The sequence below is a fragment of the Chelon labrosus genome (genome assembly GCF_963514085.1).
Source record: "Chelon labrosus genome assembly, contig: SCAFFOLD_31, whole genome shotgun sequence".
Classification (NCBI taxonomy): Eukaryota; Metazoa; Chordata; class Actinopteri; order Mugiliformes; family Mugilidae; genus Chelon; species Chelon labrosus.
The window spans coordinates 740,350-760,124 of NW_028181545.1; the positions used below are offsets into that span (position 1 = coordinate 740,350).

The 19,775-nt window shown below is 45.3% G+C and overlaps 2 protein-coding genes across 2 annotated transcripts in view; one reads left to right on the top strand and one right to left on the bottom strand.

Moving 5' to 3' along the window:
• Nucleotides 1-40: 40 nt before the first annotated feature.
• Nucleotides 41-2,399, bottom strand: LOC311509922 (inositol 1,4,5-trisphosphate-gated calcium channel ITPR3-like). Its single transcript, XM_084575373.1, has 3 exons — nt 2,247-2,399; nt 1,997-2,158; nt 41-1,189 (listed from the first exon to the last, which is right to left on the bottom strand). Exons 1-3 carry the CDS (start codon nt 2,253-2,255, stop codon nt 1,073-1,075), a joined length of 288 nt encoding a protein of 95 aa, XP_084431499.1. The 5' UTR covers nt 2,256-2,399; the 3' UTR covers nt 41-1,072.
• Nucleotides 2,400-2,981: 582 nt separating this feature from the next.
• Nucleotides 2,982-19,775, top strand: part of LOC311509907 (uncharacterized protein) — a gene marked incomplete at its 5' end in the record, with an annotated part of 37,817 nt that continues 21,023 nt past the window's right edge. Inside the window, 4 exons of the mRNA XM_084575347.1 lie at nt 2,982-3,887; nt 4,245-4,540; nt 12,353-12,513; nt 12,671-13,007. Of these exons, the coding sequence (XP_084431473.1) occupies nt 2,982-3,887; nt 4,245-4,540; nt 12,353-12,513; nt 12,671-13,007 (1,700 nt within the window). The remainder of the gene's footprint in view (nt 3,888-4,244; nt 4,541-12,352; nt 12,514-12,670; nt 13,008-19,775) is intronic.

Genomic DNA, 19,775 nt, shown 5'->3' on the forward strand with positions numbered 1-19,775 from the left:
TTTCATTTTTATCTTTAATAATGAATCTAGACATCAAACACACTTCACTCAAAGCTGGAGACGACACCACAAACTGGTAAATGTTCTTCCTCCTCCTCCTCCTCCTCTTCTTCCTCTTCCTCCTCTTCCTCCTCCAGTGTCTGAACTAAACTCCAGCAGATTACAGCGTTAAAAACAAACTAGATCTAACATCTCCTTAAATATGTCTCAATTAAACCTTCATAGAAACAAGCTCTTCAAATCTACACGTCTCTTTCTAGATCAACATGATCTTAAACCACTAAAGCTGATCATGTTTACATCCTTACAAACACTTTTTTATCACACTCACTAGAGAAATGTTGTTTGAACTCGTCCTTCAGCGCCCTCAGCGTTTTAGTTTTCACTTTCTTTAAGAAGCTTTATCTTTATCAACCATTTTCATTCCTGTTAAATTCAGTTTCTACTTTGTGATTTTAGTCCATTTTCATTGGACAAAGCTGGTAAAGGTCAAAGGTCATGGTTGGTTTTGGTTCCAAATCTAAAAAGGGCTGCAGAACAGGTCAGTGCTGAGCCAGGTTGATGCTTTAGAGCTAAAGAAAGTCTAAAGCTCTATCTGCAGCGCCCCCTGCTGTGTGGACGCCAGCGTCTAAACAAGCTGCTCATTAACTGGAACTAAGAATTCATCATTTTAGCAGCAGCTCAGAAGCATTTAGTGATTCATTCAAGTCTTTTCTAATCATCAATATTTCTGTTCATGTATTTTATTCAGAATAATCAAATCTCAGAAGGAAAACGTTCTCCTGGTTTGATGCTGATCAACCAGAGAATTGAACTCATTTCTGGGTCTAAATGTTTTAATTGTAAAATCAGGAGGAAATCGACCCAGATCAGAAAGAAGTTGATGAACTGATGGACTAATGTCCTGGGATAAAAGATTCAGATCAGCTAAGCTTAACGTTGGAGACACTTGTCCCACACGTGTGGACGTCCCGTCACTGAAGGTCCAACTGTCCATCATCAGCTGCATGTGTTGTAGTGTTTTTCTGACTGGATCGTTGTCAGCTCTTCTAGTGTGTTCCTCAGTGTCTCTTTACGTCTTGTAGATCTGGTGGTTTCCTCCTGCGGCGCTGGGAGGCAGCGCGGCGCTGGCTCCAGACTGGGCGTCGACGAAGCCCATCCTCTGCCTCCTCTTCCTCTGCTCTGTCATCTGGACACACAGGAAGTAAAGGAAGTCCACAACAGTTCAAAGTGGTGACTACAAACACTCTGTGTGGGACACTGGTCCAGTGGGTGCTCTACTGTGTCAATAAACGGCTCCATTCAAACATCTTCCATCTCACTCTGCAGAGAAACAAACCGTACTTGACCACTAGCAAACTAAGACACTCAGACACTCATTCACTGATGCACAATACGCAGAGAAACCAAACTGAACCCACTCATAAAAAGATCTGAAGGGTTGAGAATTTATATCTGACGTTACCGAACAAACTGTGGCCGTTGTATTATATTGATAGTATTATATTTATATATCATTATATATCATAGAGACTCTGATGCTGCTAAGGCTAACACAGGCTAGTACAGGCTAACGCAGGGTAACACAGGCTAGCACAGGCTAACACAGGCTAACACAGAGGTCAGCACTGATGCCTCAGAACAAGAAGGTCGTGGGTTCAAACCCCGCTGGGACCCCATTTACATGAAAGGTGCTTTAAGAGATGTTAATAGTTGTAGATGAGGATGATTCTAAACTCCTCATCTTTCTCTATGACCTCACATTTAATTACCGACTCGTTAGCTTGCTAACCTTTAGCAGCGGTGCTGTCATAACTTTTTTCATTTGTAACTTGTTGTTTTAACCACGCGGTCTGTTTGAAGGCAGCATGAGTCCAACTTTAAAATCTACTCCATCTTTTAAGAAGCAACCCTCTGATTGGACAGCTCAGCTCTGCCTTGTGATTGGATTGTCGCTGTCCAATCAGATTCCCTCTACTTCCTGCTGAGTGAATACCTGCTCCTTCAGCTCCGTCAGCTGGGACGTTAGCGTCGTCACCACCTTCATGGTTGACGCCAGTTTGTCCTGTAACATCCTCATCTCGTTCTGCTCCCCGTCGCCGTCGGTTACCACCAGAGACATCGCCTGCATCCGTGGAAACCAGTCCAGGTTGTTGTTCTGAAACAGCAGCAGGAGGAGGAGGAGGAGGAGACGTCAGCTGATGAGTGTGAATCGTTCCTGGTTTCTGGTGGTGCAGGCTTCATACCTTGATCATGTGGGCTACGTAGCTCTCTGGTCCGGTGTAGTCCGTCTTGTTTTTCTCCCGCACCAGAACGATGAAGTACAGATAGTTCCAGATGTTGTGCTCCAGTTTGATGTGCTCCTCAAACGACACCGTCTTATTGTCGAACTTAACCCTCTCCAGACCTGCAGCGACACCGTCAGTCACCAGAGTTTAGCTGTCAGTTAGCCGTGTTAGCATTGTTAGCATTGTTAGCAGATCAATCACTATGTGGAACGCACCGCAGATGAAACATTTCATTCAAATACCTAGTATTACCTTTCTATTGCGCTGTGATTGGTCCCATGATGTACCATGGAAGGTATTCTGCCACAATGGTGTGTTTTTCATCCAAAGAGCTGACGTGTCTGAAGCATCCAGCAGTTTGAAGCAAGGAGCTGTGTTTCAGTAACGCATCTTGCAGAGACGAGTCAAAGAATGTGCAGACTCAATCTTAATGGAGAATCCACACACAGTAACCATCAAAGACATGTATACAACTGCTAATTGTAATATTGGATATCACTATACTGCTGAGACAAAAAAGAAATGGAACAAGTAGTTGAATGAATGTTGTTTCATTCAGTGTTTTCACTAATGATTCCTCTTCAGCATTATCAGTCATTTGAATAAGGGCCTTTACTGTACACTTAACCAGATGTACTGCACTTGTAAGTATTTCATTCATTTAATGACCAGTGTACTCTCTGGCCATACCTCATGGAGAGCTCTCCCTATCTCATCATCTGTCACATCCTTCACCTGTGCACAGAAACCAGGCTGTCCAACTATGTGATTGACCAGGTCAATCACATAGTTGACCTAAGCCTGGTTAGAGACCTAAGCCTCCTCACAGACTCCATCTCCTCCTACCTGTCCTTCTGTGAGGAGTCTGCCATTCCAACTAAACAGGTCAAGCTGTATCCTAACAACAAGCCTTGGGTCACCAAGGACCTGAAGCATTGCTTAAACAACAAGAAAGTGGCGTTCCTCCAGGGGGACACACACAAAGTCAGAGAGCTGAATAAAGAGCTGAGGAGGAAAACCAGGCTGGCTAAACTCCAATACAAAAACAAGGTGGAGGACAAATTCACTGCTGGCAACGCAAGGCAGGCATGGCAAGGACTTAACATCATGATGGGCAGAACAGCTAAATCTGCCCAGATTCAGTGCCCTGATTCTGCCACCTTTGCAGAGCAACTCAACACCTACTATGGCAGGTTCAACAAGCCCTCTGCTCAAAAAGACTGGCCCCTGATCAACACCACTCACTCAGCCATCACAGTGGATAAAAAAATGGTTACATCCACACTGAGCCGTGTCAACCCCCGGAAAGCACCTGGTCCTGATGGGCTGAGGGGCAGGGTGCTGAGGGAATGCTCAGCCCAGTTGGGTGACGTCATCACCCGGCTATTCCAACAGCTGTTAGACTCCAACTGTGCCCCACAGTCATGGAAAGAGTCCACCATCATACCTGTGCCTAAAAAATCCTCTGCCAGGGACATGAAGGACTTCAGACCAGTGGCTCTTACCTCAACACTATGCAAATGTATGGAGAGGGTGCTGAGCGACCATCTTACTGCTATGGTGGCAGACAAATTAGATCCTCTCCAGTTTGCCTATAAGGTAAAGAGAGGGGTGGATGATGCCTGCCTCACTCTTCTGGACACCATATGCCAGCACCTGGACTCTTCACAACCACACACAAGGATTTTATTCATGGACTTCTCCTCTGCTTTTAATACAGTTGACCCACACATTCTATGTGACCGTCTCCTGGAATTAGAGGTCAACCCAAATCTGATTTTATGGATAAAAGACTTTTTATTGGATAGACCCCAGCATGTCGTGGTCAATGGTTTTACATCCAAAAACATTGTTTTAAGCACAGGAGTCCCCCAGGGCTGTGTTTTATCCCCCATTTTATTTTCTATATACACAAACAACATCACATGCAACAACACAGACTTTTCACTGCTGAAGTATGCAGACGACATGGCCCTTGTAGCCCACATCAGGGACATGAACTCCCTCGCTGCATACCATGGGCTGGTGGGCAAGCTCTTGGACTGGATTGAGGAAAACTCCTTGGAACTTAACATCTCCAAAACCAAGGAACTATGCTGTCGGGGGAAGCGAACACCTAACGCCCCTCACCCTCACCCCCTCTTTGAACCCCTGAGGCTGCATGGGCAGGCAGTGGAGCAGGTAGAGGCCTTCAAGTACCTGGGCATAGAGATTGACAGTTGCCTGTCCTTCTCCCAGCACACTGACTCAGTGTACAAGAAGGCACAGCAACGCCTATTCCTGCTAAGGAAACTCAGAGACTTCAGTGTCAATAAGGACATTTTAACTGTGGTTTACAAATCACTTATTGAACCAATTCTCACCTTCAATATCTCATCCTGGTTCAACTTCACATCTGTTAAACGCAAATCAAAGCTTTCCAGGGTCATTAACCAAGCAAGTAAAATAATTGGCAACAATCAAACCCAATTATCTGTACTTCACACACAAGCAATAGAAAGGAAAGCAAATAACATCACATCAGATCCCAGCCATCCCTTGCATAAGTCTTTCCAGTTACTGCCATCAGGCCGCCGCTACAGAGTCCCCTCTTTCAAGAAAAACACTTACAGAAACTCATTTATTCCCACTGCCATCAAAACTTTAAACGAACAATAATAACCCCCTACTTGCCCCCCTCCCCCTCCTTCCTTCTTTTAGATGGTTATGGCATCATGGATTATTTATTTATTTATTTATTACATATTGACTGATTGCACTACCGTATTTTCCGGACTATAAGTCGCACTTTTTTTCATGGTTTGACTGGCCCTGCGACTTATACTCAGGTGCGACTTATATATTAAAATATATAATTTCACGTGTTCGTTATTTCACACTGACAGCCGCGAGAGGGCGCTGTAGGCTTGTGTGCCAGTATCTGCTACTTCTTTTACTCCTGCGTAATAGCGGCGGCGTAGAAGTGACACAGAGGACGAAGAATTCAATGGATTTAGTGATTTGGAGTGAGATCGAGAGTTTGGTAAACTTGTTATGTTATGTTGTTTATGCTATAGTTATCGGAATAGCTGTTAATATGTTACGTTAACATACCAGACACCTATTCAGCCCGTTGTTCTCTATTCTATTGTTATTACTATAACTTGCCTTTCAAGATGAAATGTGTTCTTGGTCTCTGATTTTATCAAATAAATTTTCCCCCAAAATGCGACTTATAGTCCAGTGCGACTTATATATGTTTTTTTCTTCTTCATTATGCATTTTTTAGCTGGTGCGACTTATACTCCGGAGCGACTTATAGTCCGGAAAATACGGTAGTCACTTTCCACTATTTCAAGTCTGCTGTTTCTTTGTGGTTAGTCCGTATGTGGTGTTTGTATTCTGTTGTTCATGTTGACCCATGCTGAAGACAATTTTCTGACATGTCAGATAATAAAGTTTTTCTGATTCTGATTCTGATTCTGATTCTTGAGAGACAATGTGGGCCTGGTCCTCCATGAACAATGGACACAGCTATCATCTTCCCTGCCAAGACATACTCATCCTCTCTTATTGCTGGGGGAATGCACATGGTGGAGACAAACCTACAGTACAGTACATCACATTCCAAAAACAATCAGAGTGGAGTTAAATAACTCTTTACAGTTGGCACAAAAATAATGCTTTAAAAATATGACCAGAGTTTTCTTGTAGAGAAACAAAATGAATGTTTCTATGAAGTGTTACTTTAAAACTCAAATGAATGGAAAAACTATTTGCAAAGCTGAACATTGTTCACATCCATGTTTACTGACTGTTCTTCTTTCTTGCCTTTGCTGATACATATGAGAAATAGGCATGATTGAATCAAACTATGCAAGCAAGGGCTGGCCTGACAACAAACCTGTAGCATTGTAAATAAGTACCGACTGGTGACTGCAAGAGGCTCATAAGAAGTGGGAGAAACTCTGGCCTTGGTCCACCTGTGTCTATCCCCTCTTCTAAAGAGCCTGCATCATCAGTGAATGTTTCAGAGAAGCTTGAACGTCTGAACCCTCTGACAGCTCCATCCCAAACATTTGAGCATGTTCTGTTGAATCTGCTGACATGTTTGTGGTTTTTGGCACATGCTAATTCCTCAATGATCTGGGCTGCAGATATACTTGTGTCCCTGTAACCATACCAAACAGAATGGAATCAGATGAAGCAGAGAAAATAATTGTTCTTCCAGACACTCAGGAACAATGATTTTAAACACCATATCAGTGTTTTTGGATGTTTTCTTCAGTTTGTCATTAGAATGTTTTTAATAGGTGGAACCTTGACCTCCAACACCACACAAAACGTCAGTTTAAAGATGACAAACCATAAGAAGAAAACGTTCCTCAGCTTTTTTTGCAGGGTCAGAGCTTCTGGGTAGAACATGGAAATCTTCACTCCTGTCCTCATCCTCAATAACAATAGGAGCATAAATGTGGCTGGATTTGCTGCAACGAACAAAATGGAATGAAAACAATGTGCCAGAACACTGTTTGGTGTCCATCTTTAATCTTGTATGACAGCCACATTGAAGTGACTACCTTCAACTTAACATTACCTGTATAATGTGTTCTCTGTGGACTTCCCAGCATTGATGGTGGAAAGGGCTGCATGTGCAACACTACTCATTAATCATTAGTATAGGGTATCTGCCTTATGGAAGAAGAAGAAGAAGAAGAATGAAGATCCATGGCTCAACTCAGGACCTTGGAACAGTGTTGTTTCTTTCAGAAGTGCCCTCCATAGGGTCATCAGTGTCCCAAATGAATATCTGATTGGAGATGAATATTTTAGCATATATATGGTGTAGACGCCAGCTAGAATTGGTTCAGGGTTTGTTGCTATGGTCACATACGGGGATGTGGGTCACGTGGTGGTGCATCAGCCAGGTAGTAAAATCAGCTGTTCACCTGGTGAATGAATGAAGTGAGAGGGTGAGGGGGGAAGTCGTACTTTTGCTGACCGCATGATCTCATGAAAAGTGACTGGATGTTTTTTATGGATTGTTGAAATATTCACCGCTTGAGTTTTTAACAGCAATAAATCTGTACAAAGCAGAACTCCAGAGATGTTTTATTGAACAGCCAGCGCGTCCAGCAGCTAAAGTTTTTCCCCTGCTTAGCCTCTCGGTGACTAGAAGGTTTGTTTGATAGTCGCCCAACATTGTCAGTAAAACAGACAAACTAAGTTGGACTGGAGCCGTGAAGGAGTCAACAAGCCACGTACGCTTTGGACTCGGAGCCTAATGGATAAATGGAATAATTGATGGCTGACACGGACGCCTCACAGCGCATCAACCGGGCAACATGACATGGTGATCAGCGGTATGTAACCTATTTCTGCTGTTACGTTGCTCTGTTGGAAACACTTTGACCTGGTTGCTGCTGAGTGGAAAGTGACGTGTTGTCTGATGCGTTGATTGACGATGATGAGAGGACTTGTGATGCAATGTTTGGATTGATGCATCCGCTCAGTGTGTGCTTTGTTACGCAGCGCTGGATTTCATGAAGTTGGGATCTCACGCGATACCTGTGGCTGCTGTTGATGCTGCTGCTTTGGATTGGATTCTCATGTGATCATTCCTTAGTGCATGCAGAATGAGTGCTACAAATGCTGCTTCAACTGTTGGTGAACTTGAAGAGAAAAGAAAAAAAGGCCATGATGAATAAAAGTGAATGAATTCAAAAGGAGCGTAAAAGGAACGTGGATGAAATAAAAGGCCTGATTTTGTCTCTCAAAGAGCTCATGAGGGATGAGAACAATGTTTCATTGGTCAGATCTCAGTTGGATGTTTTGATGCAACTATCTGATGATGCTACTGCTTTGCATGAATCTCTGATGTCATTCATTCCCACTGATGAACAACAAAAGCAAACGCTGTGGTTTTCAAAGGTTAATAAACATCCAGAAGGATGCATTGAGGATGTTGAAGCATGCTTTAAAAGAATCAACATACTCACATGCCTGGAAGGCCCCATCAGCAGGAGGCCTCATCAGTGGAGAAGGATGAACATGAGAATGGGAACAATGGAGAAAAGCTTCACTTTCACCAAACTCTTTAAAATGATGATCAGGATGAAATAGCACCATGTGACAGCATTTCAAATCAAGGCAGCGTGAAATGTGGCACAAAGTCTAATGTGTCATCTACTGCATCTGCACGTCTCAGAGCTGAGGCTGAAATGACTGCTTTACTGGCACGGCAAAAGTTGCTCAAGGAAAAACATGCTGTTGAAGAGCAGGAAGAGAAAAGAAGGAAACGAAAGGAACAGCTTCAACCTGAAACAGAGATATCTGCATCCATGGCAACAGTGAATGTCTTGAGAAGCTCTGGATCAAGTGTGAGGAGTGCTTCTTCTATTAAACTGGATAAGACAGAAGACATGTTTATGTAGCCCTGGTAAGTTTATTATTATCGAAGGGTATAAAATTAATAAATAGAGTTAAAATACAGAACAGTTTAAAAATGTTAAAAAGTGATGTTAAACTAAGTCATTTCATGTAAAAACAAGAGTTAAATTCATTTAGTGCTTGTGAGATACGAGTCCTTCATGATGGTTAAGGTCACTTCATTATTATTTGTTTGATGAGGTGTCAATCAATAACTTCTTTAATAGTATTGGCAGGTTTAGCGCTCCGGTGACTCCGACCAATCACAGGGCAGCCTGAGGTGAGAGGGCGGGAGATAGCGGAATGTTGTTGGTTGTGGTGAAGCAGAGCGAGAAGAAGAGAAACGCGAGTCACCGTGACCGAGTCAATGTTGGAGTGATTCTCTGGACCAAGGTTCTTGTTTTTATGGTGAACGGCCAGTTACCTGACGCAGAGAACTCTGGGAACAACAAAGAGGTAATTATGAGCACGTGAGTGTTTTAAAACTGTGACTAAGTAGAACAGTATAAACCGAACCGTTAATGCTAATCCTAACTAGCCGTTAGCTTTAGCCTAGCGCTGTCTGCGACTCACTCACATTCTGTTCAGACTAAATCTGAAACAACATATGGACTGTGTCCGGAATCACTCACTCATCCCCTGCTCCCTAAATAGAGAATAAATGTAGTGGACTATATATTGAGCTCAACAGAAACATATTTAGGACACTTCTCTTGGCGCCGGTAATTACGTCATCGCTGTCGCACAATTAAAACGTACCACATTAACGTCTTCTCACATAATACTTGTCCATTTACTACTGCATTTTTATTAAATTAGAGTCTTTTGATTACTGTCCTGTACTTTTTATTTTCGTATTTTATTCTCTTGGCTCTTCAGTAACAGAAAGTTACAGTGTAATCTACTGGAATGTTTAATTATATGCTGTTTGTTTTTTAATGAATGTAGGAAGCCATTTAAATTGCCTTGTTTTGAAATGTGTAATAAAATAAACTATAGAATAAACACTGACTGACTGACTGTTGTACTGCTCCACAACTCAGGACTTTGTTTCACGCCTCTCATCCTTTCATCCTCTCATCCTTTCATCCTCTCATCATCTCATCCTTTCATCCTCTCATCCTTTCATCCTCTCATCCTCTCATCCTTTCATCCTCTCATCCTTTCATCCTTTCATCCTCTCATCCTCTCATCCTTTCATCCTTTCATCCTCTCATCCTTTCATCCTCTCATCCTTTCATCCTTTCATCCTCTCATCCTCTCATCCTTTCATCCTTTCATCCTCTCATCCTCTCGTCCTTTCATCCTCTCGTCCTCTCGTCCTCCCGTCCTCCCGTCCTCTCATCCTCATCCTCTCATCCTCTCATCCTTTCATCCTTTCATCCTCTCATCCTTTCATCCTCTCATCCTTTCATCCTCTCATCCTCTCATCCTTTCATCCTCTCATCCTTTCATCCTTTCATCCTCTCATCCTCTCATCCTTTCATCCTTTCATCCTCTCATCCTCTCATCCTTTCATCCTCTCATCCTCTCATCCTTTCATCCTTTCATCCTCTCATCCTTTCATCCTCTCATCCTTTCATCCTCTCATCCTCTCATCCTTTCATCCTCTCATCCTTTCATCCTCTCATCCTCTCATCCTTTCATCCTTTCATCCTCTCATCCTTTCATCCTCTCATCCTTTCATCCTTTCATCCTCTCATCCTTTCATCCTTTCATCCTCTCGTCCTCTCGTCCTCTCGTCCTCTCGTCCTCTCGTCCTCCCGTCCTCCCGTCCTCTCATCCTCATCCTCTCATCCTCTCATCCTTTCATCCTTTCATCCTCTCATCCTTTCATCCTCTCATCCTCTCATCCTTTCATCCTCTCATCCTCTCATCCTTTCATCCTCTCATCCTCTCATCCTCTCATCCTTTCATCCTCTCATCCTCTCATCCTTTCATCCATTCATCCTCTCATCCATTCATCCTCTCATCCTCTCGTCCTCTCATCCTCATCCTCTCATCCTTTCATCCTTTCATCCTCTCATCCTTTCATCCTCTCATCCTCTCATCCTCTCATCCTTTCATCCTTTCATCCTCTCATCCTCTCATCCTTTCATCCTTTCATCCTCTCATCCTCTCATCCTCTCGTCCTCTCATCCTCTCATCCTCTCATCCTCTCATCCTCATCCTCTCATCCTCTCATCCTCTCATCCTCATCCTCTCATCCTCCCGTCCTCTCGTCCTCCCGTCCTCTCGTCCTCTCATCCTCATCCTTTCATCCTCTCATCCATTCATCCTCTCATCCTCTCATCCTTTCATCCTCTCATCCTTTCATCCTTTCATCCTCTCATCCTCTCATCCTTTCATCCTTTCATCCTCTCATCCTCTCGTCCTTTCATCCTCTCGTCCTCTCATCCTGTCATCCTCATCCTCTCATCCTCATCCTCTCATCCTCTCATCCTTCCATCCTTCCATCCTCTCATCCTCTCATCCTTCCATCCTCTCATCCTCTCATCCTTTCATCCTCTCATCCTTCCATCCTCTCATCCTCTCATCCTCTCTTCCATTCATCCATTCATCCTCTCATCCATTCATCCTCTCATCCTTTCGTCCTCTCGTCCTCATCCTCTCATCCTTCCATCCTCTCATCCTTTCATCCATTCATCCTTTCATCCTCTCATCCTCTCATCCTCTCATCCTTTCATCCTTTCATCCTCTCATCCTTCCATCCTCTCACCCTCTCATCCTCTCATCATAGAAACCTCCCGTAGCGCTATAGAAATGCCGTTTCCTGTTAGTCTGGCTGTGTTGGTTTTGTCCATAATTCAGTTGTTGGTGATCAGGAGGAGGATTAGAATGGAAAGAGAGAGAGAAAGGAGAAGATGCTGCTCTTCTGAGACGAGCAAGACGTCGTCCAACTGTGAGTGATAGCCTCCTGTTTAGCTCCTTGTTTATTAGAGGAGATATCATTGTCTTTAATTCTCTGAACAATAAACTATCCTCCGTCAGACTACACCCCTGCTGGAGCTGAGCATAGAGCCAGCTGGTGTTCATAGCCTATCACGGTGCTGTTGTCAAACAGTGCTACTGTCACTTTTCACTGTACTAGCATCATTAATAAATGGAGAATTAAGCTTTACTTATTAAACGATCTATGTACATGTTCTAGATAAAGCTGCAACCATCTCTATTACTACAGTTTAAATATTAATTTACCATTTATCAATGATAGTTGCATCTTTCTACAGCCAGATGTTTATAGATGATTTACAAAACATAAAGAAAGGCTTCTGTCATCACTTTTATCAATATAATGTCATTTTAAAGGTGGTTATTATAAACAGTTACCCAACAGAGTGTGATTGTATTGACATGATTTCATGACACCATGTTATCAGTTTTAATTATTCTTGACAGCGTGGTCACCTGAACCGTCCCGTCCCCGTCTTGGTCGTCTGTTTTGATGGTGAGAGTGAACTGCGCCCAGACCTCCTCCTTTCTAGACCAGGTGTCGCCCACCTTATCCAGCTCCTTCGCTCTCCACTGGACCATGGCTGGGGTCATGACCTGGAGGTTGTGGTCTTCCTCTTCTGGATGGCAAGTGCTACATCTTACCGTGTCATGTCCAGAGCGTTTGCCGTCCCGTGATCCACGGTCCATGACATCGTCCACAGGGTCACAGATAAAGTCCTCAGGCTGAAGAACAGGCTCATCTGTTTCCCTCCGCTGATCAGCGTCAAACAACCGGTGCAGGTTCCAACGTTTGGTGGATCTGCAGCGTTTGCCAGGGTTGTGGGCAGTATTGACGGCTGCCACATCTGCATTAAGCCACCAAGTGCTGATGCCCAATGTTACTGTAACAGAAAACTGTTTGACTCCATACAGCTCCATCAGTGTGTGACCACCAGTGCTGATTTCTGGACATATTTGTTGGCTACCCTGGCTCTGTCCATGACGCCAGAGTTTTGAAGAACAGCCCCCTTTATGTCCAGAAGTTCTACCTGAAGGCTTCCAGATTCTTGGAGATGGTGGGTATCCCTGCACCTCGGAACCAGTCGCCCTCACCCCCCCTTACAGGGAGCCTGTCAGAAACCCTGTTGAGGCCAGATTTAACAGGCACCACGCCGAGGCCCGTTCCGTGGTGGAGAGGCCATTTGGCATCATGAAGGCCAGGTGGCGCTCAGTTGTTTTCAAGGCCTTGGAGGTGAAGCCACACTTTGCTGTGAAAGTCATCGCCTGTTGTACCATCCTCCACAATCTCTGCTTAAAAGATGGAGACATCCTGGAGCCTGTGGAGGAGGCACTGGGGCCAGATGATGGCGCCATCAGGTCCAGACAGATTTGGCAGATTTGGCTTGTGGAGAACGTCTGCGTGGTCACATTGCTGCTGCTGTTTCAGCACCAATAAACAATCCTCCAGCTCTGAAAGACCACAATTATTAAGAGACAAAGATACAATCAGTTGTTAATAGGTTCAGTTTAGATGTTCTCTCTCTCTCTCTCTCTCTCTCTCTCCTCACTAATTAAATTCTCTTCTCTCTAACCTAATGTCACTCTCACTCTCCTCCTCCCTCTTATCTTCTCTTGGTTCAAGTTGTGATTCATGTAAATAGTTTCAGTAGCGTTTCAACTGTTTTATATGTTCTCTGTAATTTTGTTTGTTCAAATGTTCATCTGTTATAATTTAGTAGTTACGTTGATAAAGAACTGAAAACAAAGTGAGACATGTATTTCCTTTTTGTTATTTATTAATCTAATTTACAGTTTCTCCACAATTTTTTCGAGGAGGTTCAAAGGCCTCTCCTCCCTCTCCTCCTCCCTCTCCTCCCTCTCCTCCCTCTCCTCCTCCCTCTCCTCCCTCTCCTCCCTCTCCTCCCTCTCCTCCTCCCTCTCCTCCTCCCTCTCCTCCCTCTCCTCCTCCTCCCTCTCCTCCTCCCTCTCCTCCTCCTCCTCCTCCCTCTCCTCTGCCCTCTCCTCCTCCCTCTCCTCCCTCTCCTCCTCCTCCTCCTCCCTCTCCTCCCTCTCCTCCTCCCTCTCCTCCCTCTCCTCCTCCTCCCTCTCCTCCTCCCTCTCCTCCTCCCTCTCCTCCCTCTTCTCCTCCTCCTCCCCCCTCTCCTCCTCCCTCTCCTCCCTCTCCTCCTCCCTCTCCTCTGCCCTCTCCTCCTCCTTCTCCTCCCTCTCCTCCTCCCTCTCCTCCTCCTCCTCCTCCTCCTCCCTTTTGTCCCTCTCCTCCTCCCTCTCCTCCCTCTCCTCCCTCTCCTCCGCCCTCTCCTCCCTCTCCTCCTCCCTCTCCTCCCTCTCCTCTGCCCTCTCCTCCTCCCTCTCCTCCCTCTCCTCCTCCCTCTCCTCCTCCTCCTCCTTCTCCTCCCTCTCCTCCTCCTCCTCCTTCTCCTCCCTCTCCTCCTCCCTCTCCTCCTCCTCCTCCTTCTCCTCCCTCTCCTCCTCCCTCTCCTCCTCCTCCTCCTTCTCCTCCCTCTCCTCCTCCCTCTCCTCCTCCTCCTCCTCCTCCTCCCTCTCCTCCTCCCTTTTGTCCCTCTCCTCCTCCCTCTCCTCCCTCTCCTCTCTCTCCTCTGCCCTCTCCTCCCTCTCCTCCCTCTCCTCCGCCCTCTCCTCCTCCTCCTCCTTCTCCTCCCTCTCCTCCTCCCTCTCCTCCTCCTCCTCCTTCTCCTCCCTCTCCTCCTCCCTCTCCTCCTCCCTCTCCTCCTCCTCCTCCTCCTCCTCCTCCCTCTCCTCCTCCTCCCTCTCCTCCTCCTCCTTCTCCTCCCTCTCCTCCCTCTCCTCCGCCCTCTCCTCCTCCTCCTCCTTCTCCTCCCTCTCCTCCTCCTCCTCCTTCTCCTCCCTCTCCTCCTCCCTCTCCTCCTCCCTCTCCTCCTCCTCCTCCTCCTCCTCCTTCTCCTCCTCCTCCTCCTCCTTCTCCTCCCTCTCCTCCTCCCTCTCCTCCTCCTCCTCCTTCTCCTCCCTCTTCTCCTCCCTCTCCTCCTCCCTCTCCTCCTCCTCCTCCTCCTCCTCCCTCTCCTCCTCCCTTTTGTCCCTCTCCTCCTCCCTCTCCTCCCTCTCCTCTCTCTCCTCTGCCCTCTCCTCCCTCTCCTCCCTCTCCTCCGCCCTCTCCTCCTCCTCCTCCTTCTCCTCCCTCTCCTCCTCCCTCTCCTCCTCCTCCTCCTTCTCCTCCCTCTTCTCCTCCCTCTCCTCCTCCCTCTCCTCCTCCTCCCTTTCCTCCTCCTCCCTCTCCTCCTCCTCCTTCTCCTCCCTCTCCTCCTCCCTCTTCTCCTGCCTCTCCAACAGTTCCAGAACTGGGTCACGTCGCTGTCGCTTTGGTGGAGCTGGCTCTTCAGACTCTGAGTCCTGCTCAGCACCCTGACACTCTGTCTCTAGTGGCCCTGAATCAGGGGAGGCTGATGCTGAGACTGGTGGCTTCTCCCCCCAGGCTGAGGCAATAAGACATGGAGGCCCAATAGAAGGCCTCCCACCTATTGCCTCATCCATGAGGGAGAACCACTTCCAATCTCTGGCAGTGGACTCCCCTGACTCAGTGCCACTCCCTGTTGGTGGCTTCCTCAGCTCCTGCACACATTGCAATATACACACATTTGATGTGTGTAATTACTGGTAAAAGTCACTGTACTTTCATCTGTGCTTTCACAAAATACAGCTGCATCCTTACCTTGTATGTTTTTTTTAAATGTTCCCATTTTTTGCCCCCCGGGCAGGTGTCACCACACCCGTCAGCCCCATCTCTTTCAGAATAGCTCTAAAAAATGCAACACGTACAGGATGATAAAAACAACAACAATTAACCTATCATTAATGCTGTCAGTATCAAGTGCTTAAGATATTTTGTCAAAAGTCCGTGTCATTTTACAGTTGTTCTCAGTTTTCATCTTAATAAGATAACGTCACTGTTTCACAAGAATGAAATAACCTTTACTCACTCCCAACCGGCTGCGGAGGCGAAGCGTTCGTTCTCCTTTCTCAGGCGGATTAAACTTGCCACATCGTCCTCGGTCCCTGCGAGATTAAAATAAATTAACGAGCTTCTCCCCTGCTGATTTGACACTTGAATGTAATTTCGCTAACGTTACTTATTAATTATAATAGGCTGTAGTACATTTTTACTTCAGCTTAACATGAAAAACAGCATTAAATTACCCGTAGTACTGACCTCGGTCGCTAGCCACGATTGGTGCCGTAATGGCTGTGTACCCTCCAGTAAGTTTTTAAATAGTATTGCATATTAACAACCTGTTTTAAAACTCGGAATCAAACGTCAAACAGAAAAATACTTACATTTGTACACAGTCTCCCGTCCGTCTGCCATATTTAATTTACTTTCCACGCCAAGAGAACTTCTGGCAATGCATGATGGGACATCTTGCTCCGGTTAGTGACCATCGGATGTTCACTACATTTCGCGGTGAATTGTGGGATACATGCAGTGCACTATATAGTGGACACTAAACATTCGGACACCACTACAAAATGGCGTGGTCACTATATAGTGGTTAGGGAGTGATTTTGGACACAGCCATGGACTTGGAACTTAGCTTGTGATTCTAATGAGGAAATAAAAGACGGACATTTTGAAGCATTAAGGAGGGAAGCGAAGCTCCTGTGAGCTACAGAGGAACTGCGACCATTCCTGCTGCGAGTGTGAGCTGTGGATCGAGTTGGACGTGAGGATTGTGTATCGCTGCTGCGCCCTGTCGGTGACGTCATCGTTCCGTCTTTTCACCGCTAACTGTCGGTGACGTCGTCGTTCCCTCTTTACACCGCTAACTGTCGGTGACGTCGTCGTTCCCTCTTTTCACCGCTAACTGTCGGGTCGTTCCCTCTTTTCATCGCTAACTGTCGGTGACATCGGCGTTCCCTCTTTTCACCGCTAACTGTCGGTGACGTCGTCGTTCCCCCTTTTCACCGCTAACTGTAGGTGACGTCGTCGTTCCCCCTTTACACCGCTAACTGTCGGTGACGTCGTCGTTCCCCCTTTTCACCGCTAACTGTCGGTGACGTGTCGGTGACATTGTCGTTCCCTCTTTTCACCGCTAACTGTCGGTGACGTCGTCGTTCCCTCTTTACACCGCTAACTGTCGGTGACGTCGGCGTTCCCTCTTTTCACCGCTAACTGTCGGTGACGTCGTCGTTCCCTCTTTACACCGCTAACTGTCGGTGACGTCGGCGTTCCCTCTTTTCACCGCTAACTGTCGGTGACGTCGTCGTTCCCTCTTTACACCGCTAACTGTCGGTGACGTCGTCGTTCCCTCTTTTCACCGCTAACTGTCGGGAGCCGTGAGGACATGATTTTGCTCGTGCATTTTATTTCCATCTTGTTAAAGGTGAAGCGGTCAGTTTGTTTTAGGCCTCAACGCACCCAAGCTACGACACAGGCCTGCACCAGGGGTTTGGGGTTGTTGTGGACCAAGTGTGTGTGTGAGAGTGTGTGTGGGTCCATTATGTTTTTTCTTGCTTCATATTATTTGAGGGTTTTGAACATAAGAGACTGAGTAATACCAAAACCAGGTCCCATCTCTGTTAATAATCAATACCCAAGTGTTTTTTTCATTTCATTTTATTCATTTTGGAACTTAAATTTAATTAGAACTAAAGAAGAGTTTTTGCATTTCCAGTTTTGTTGTGTGGTGTTTTGTTCAAATAGTTATATTTTATTTAAAAGCATAAAACAAAGGGAATATCATCAGAGTAACCCAGGCCCCGCCCCATAGCTACATGAGACGGGTGGTACATTTATTAATCCCACGTATGGAAATGACCTCGTCACAGTAGCGCGCAGTTTGGCAAAAATATCTACAAAAAATAACAAGACTCTGAAAAATGTAGAGAGAAAACTATAAATGTAAAGACATTACATCCAGTGTGGTGGTGGAGAAAAGTTTCCAGATAAATGATCTAGATGGCATGGAGTCTTCTGTTGAACAGAGACTTAATATCCATGCAGAGCCTTTTGTAGCACATCAAGATGGAAGGGATGGAGGAGGACCACCGCCCCAAGTAAGAAGCTTCCATCCATATTTTGGGGGCGCGAGGTCAAAGCAATCTGAAGGAGCCAGTTATTTACAACAGGGGCCCTCGGTGCCAACTGAACCACAGAGCACAGCTCCTAAGGATGCAGCACCTCCAGTGTCTCATCTCAAAGATGCAGATGTACCCTCTTTCAGGAAAATCAGCAGTGAACATAACATGCTGTCTAGAATGGAAGAACAACATGAAATAACATCAATGCTGGTGCAGCAGCAAAGTCTAGCATCACTGCCAAAAAGGGACGTTCAGATCTTTGATGGCAATCCACTGCAATATCATGCCTTTATGCAGTCATTAGAACAAACACTAGAACCAAAGGCCAACAATGGGGTGGACTGCCTTCACTACCTGGAGCAATACACCAGGGGGCAGCCACAACAGCTGATCCAAAGCTGTCAACATGTGACTGATGGAAATGGATATGCTCCAGCAAAGGCTTTGCTCCAGGAACATTCTGGAAATGATCATGTAATTGATCTGATACATGAATAAAATATTGTCATGGGCAGCAATTAAATCAGAGGATGCAAAGGCTTTACAAGCATTCAGCTCTCCCTACTCAGGCCCTGGGTAGTCCGGTCCCCTCCCTCCCCCCCACTACCACGCCCATGGTCATGAAACTCCTCCTCCAAACACCTGGCAGGTAGTTTCCTGGTTTCAGTTTAGTTTCTCTTTCTACAGGATCGTGTCGCAGATATTTTTCTCTCCGTGGCAAACTCCGTCTGAAGGTAATGAAGCAGTTTTGAATGTTTTCTTGGTTAACATCAGATGTCAGCAGCTCAGCTCCAACAGAAGCAGCAGAAATCTGCAGCTCCATAAATTCACGTTAATCTGAGTCAGAGCTGAAAGTCCAGAGTCTGGAGGAGGACTAGTATGAAACTGATCCGCCATTTCTAGTCTCTGCGTGATCAGCGCCAGACCTGCTTCCTAAATATGATTTCAACTTATTTGATTATTTCCATCCATGACACAGTCTTTGATTTGAAATCTGTCTCTAGAAGTTTGATCTGCTTTTCTAACGGGAAGCGCTGAAAGTAACGAAGTACTTTTACTCAGTATCAGGTCATGTATTTTCCACCTTGACCTTTATACTGTGGTCATGTGGGCCGCCGTCGTCAATTCAGCCTCGCTCTGATTTTTCTTTCCTTCTACTTGTTTATTTGGTGGATTCTGGTTCAGATTTAATAATCTGGTTTCCTTCATAGATTACCACGATTCCTGACTTGATTCTTGTTCACAACATCCCTCTCTATTACTGTCCAACATTTCAAGTCATTTAACTTTATAATGTGGAAGAAAAATACCTCAAGCGTCCTGACAGTTCAGTTCATCTTCAAACAGTCATAAAACCCTTTCCTTCATAGGTTTGCTCAGATATTTTCTTGATTCTTGTTCATAGTGACCCTGACTACTACTGTAAAATAGTTCATGTCATTTTATTTTATAACTTGGAAGAAAATCAGTGACAACAAAATAAGAGAAAGGAAGAAATATTGAAGTTGATCAACTAATATCATCAGACAGGCTCTAGCACAGTTTTGTAGCCCATTAATCATTAATATCTTTAATATTATATTTTACATTGTTGATCCTTGAAGTGGTACAGTTACTTTATTTTTTAGGAATAGTATAAAATGGTCATGTTCATGTTTAGATAATATTCTTTGATAGTTTTTCCTTGATTCTCTTCTTTTTAGCAGACAGGATGAATTTATTGAATGAAGTGACAGTTAAAGACCCCCTGGGATATTCAGGGCAACATTTAGTCTTTGGGAGTTTTTGGCTGAACATGTTGTTTAGAAAATGGGAGAAATCCTTGATGGAGAGGACTTTGGACAACGTCCTCCTCTCCATGGACATATGCAGAGTGTCCAGCCTTAACCCAGGACTGAGCTGAGCAAGCTTTTAGAAAAAGGCACTGGGAGCCACAGACACATTCAGATTCAGTAGCATGGTGCAACAGATGTGGATGGAGCCAAAGCAGGAGCAGAGTCTGGCCTTTACTGTAGACAACTGATGAGTTTCTGCTACCATTCACTTTGACATTTCTCCCTGAATCATAGA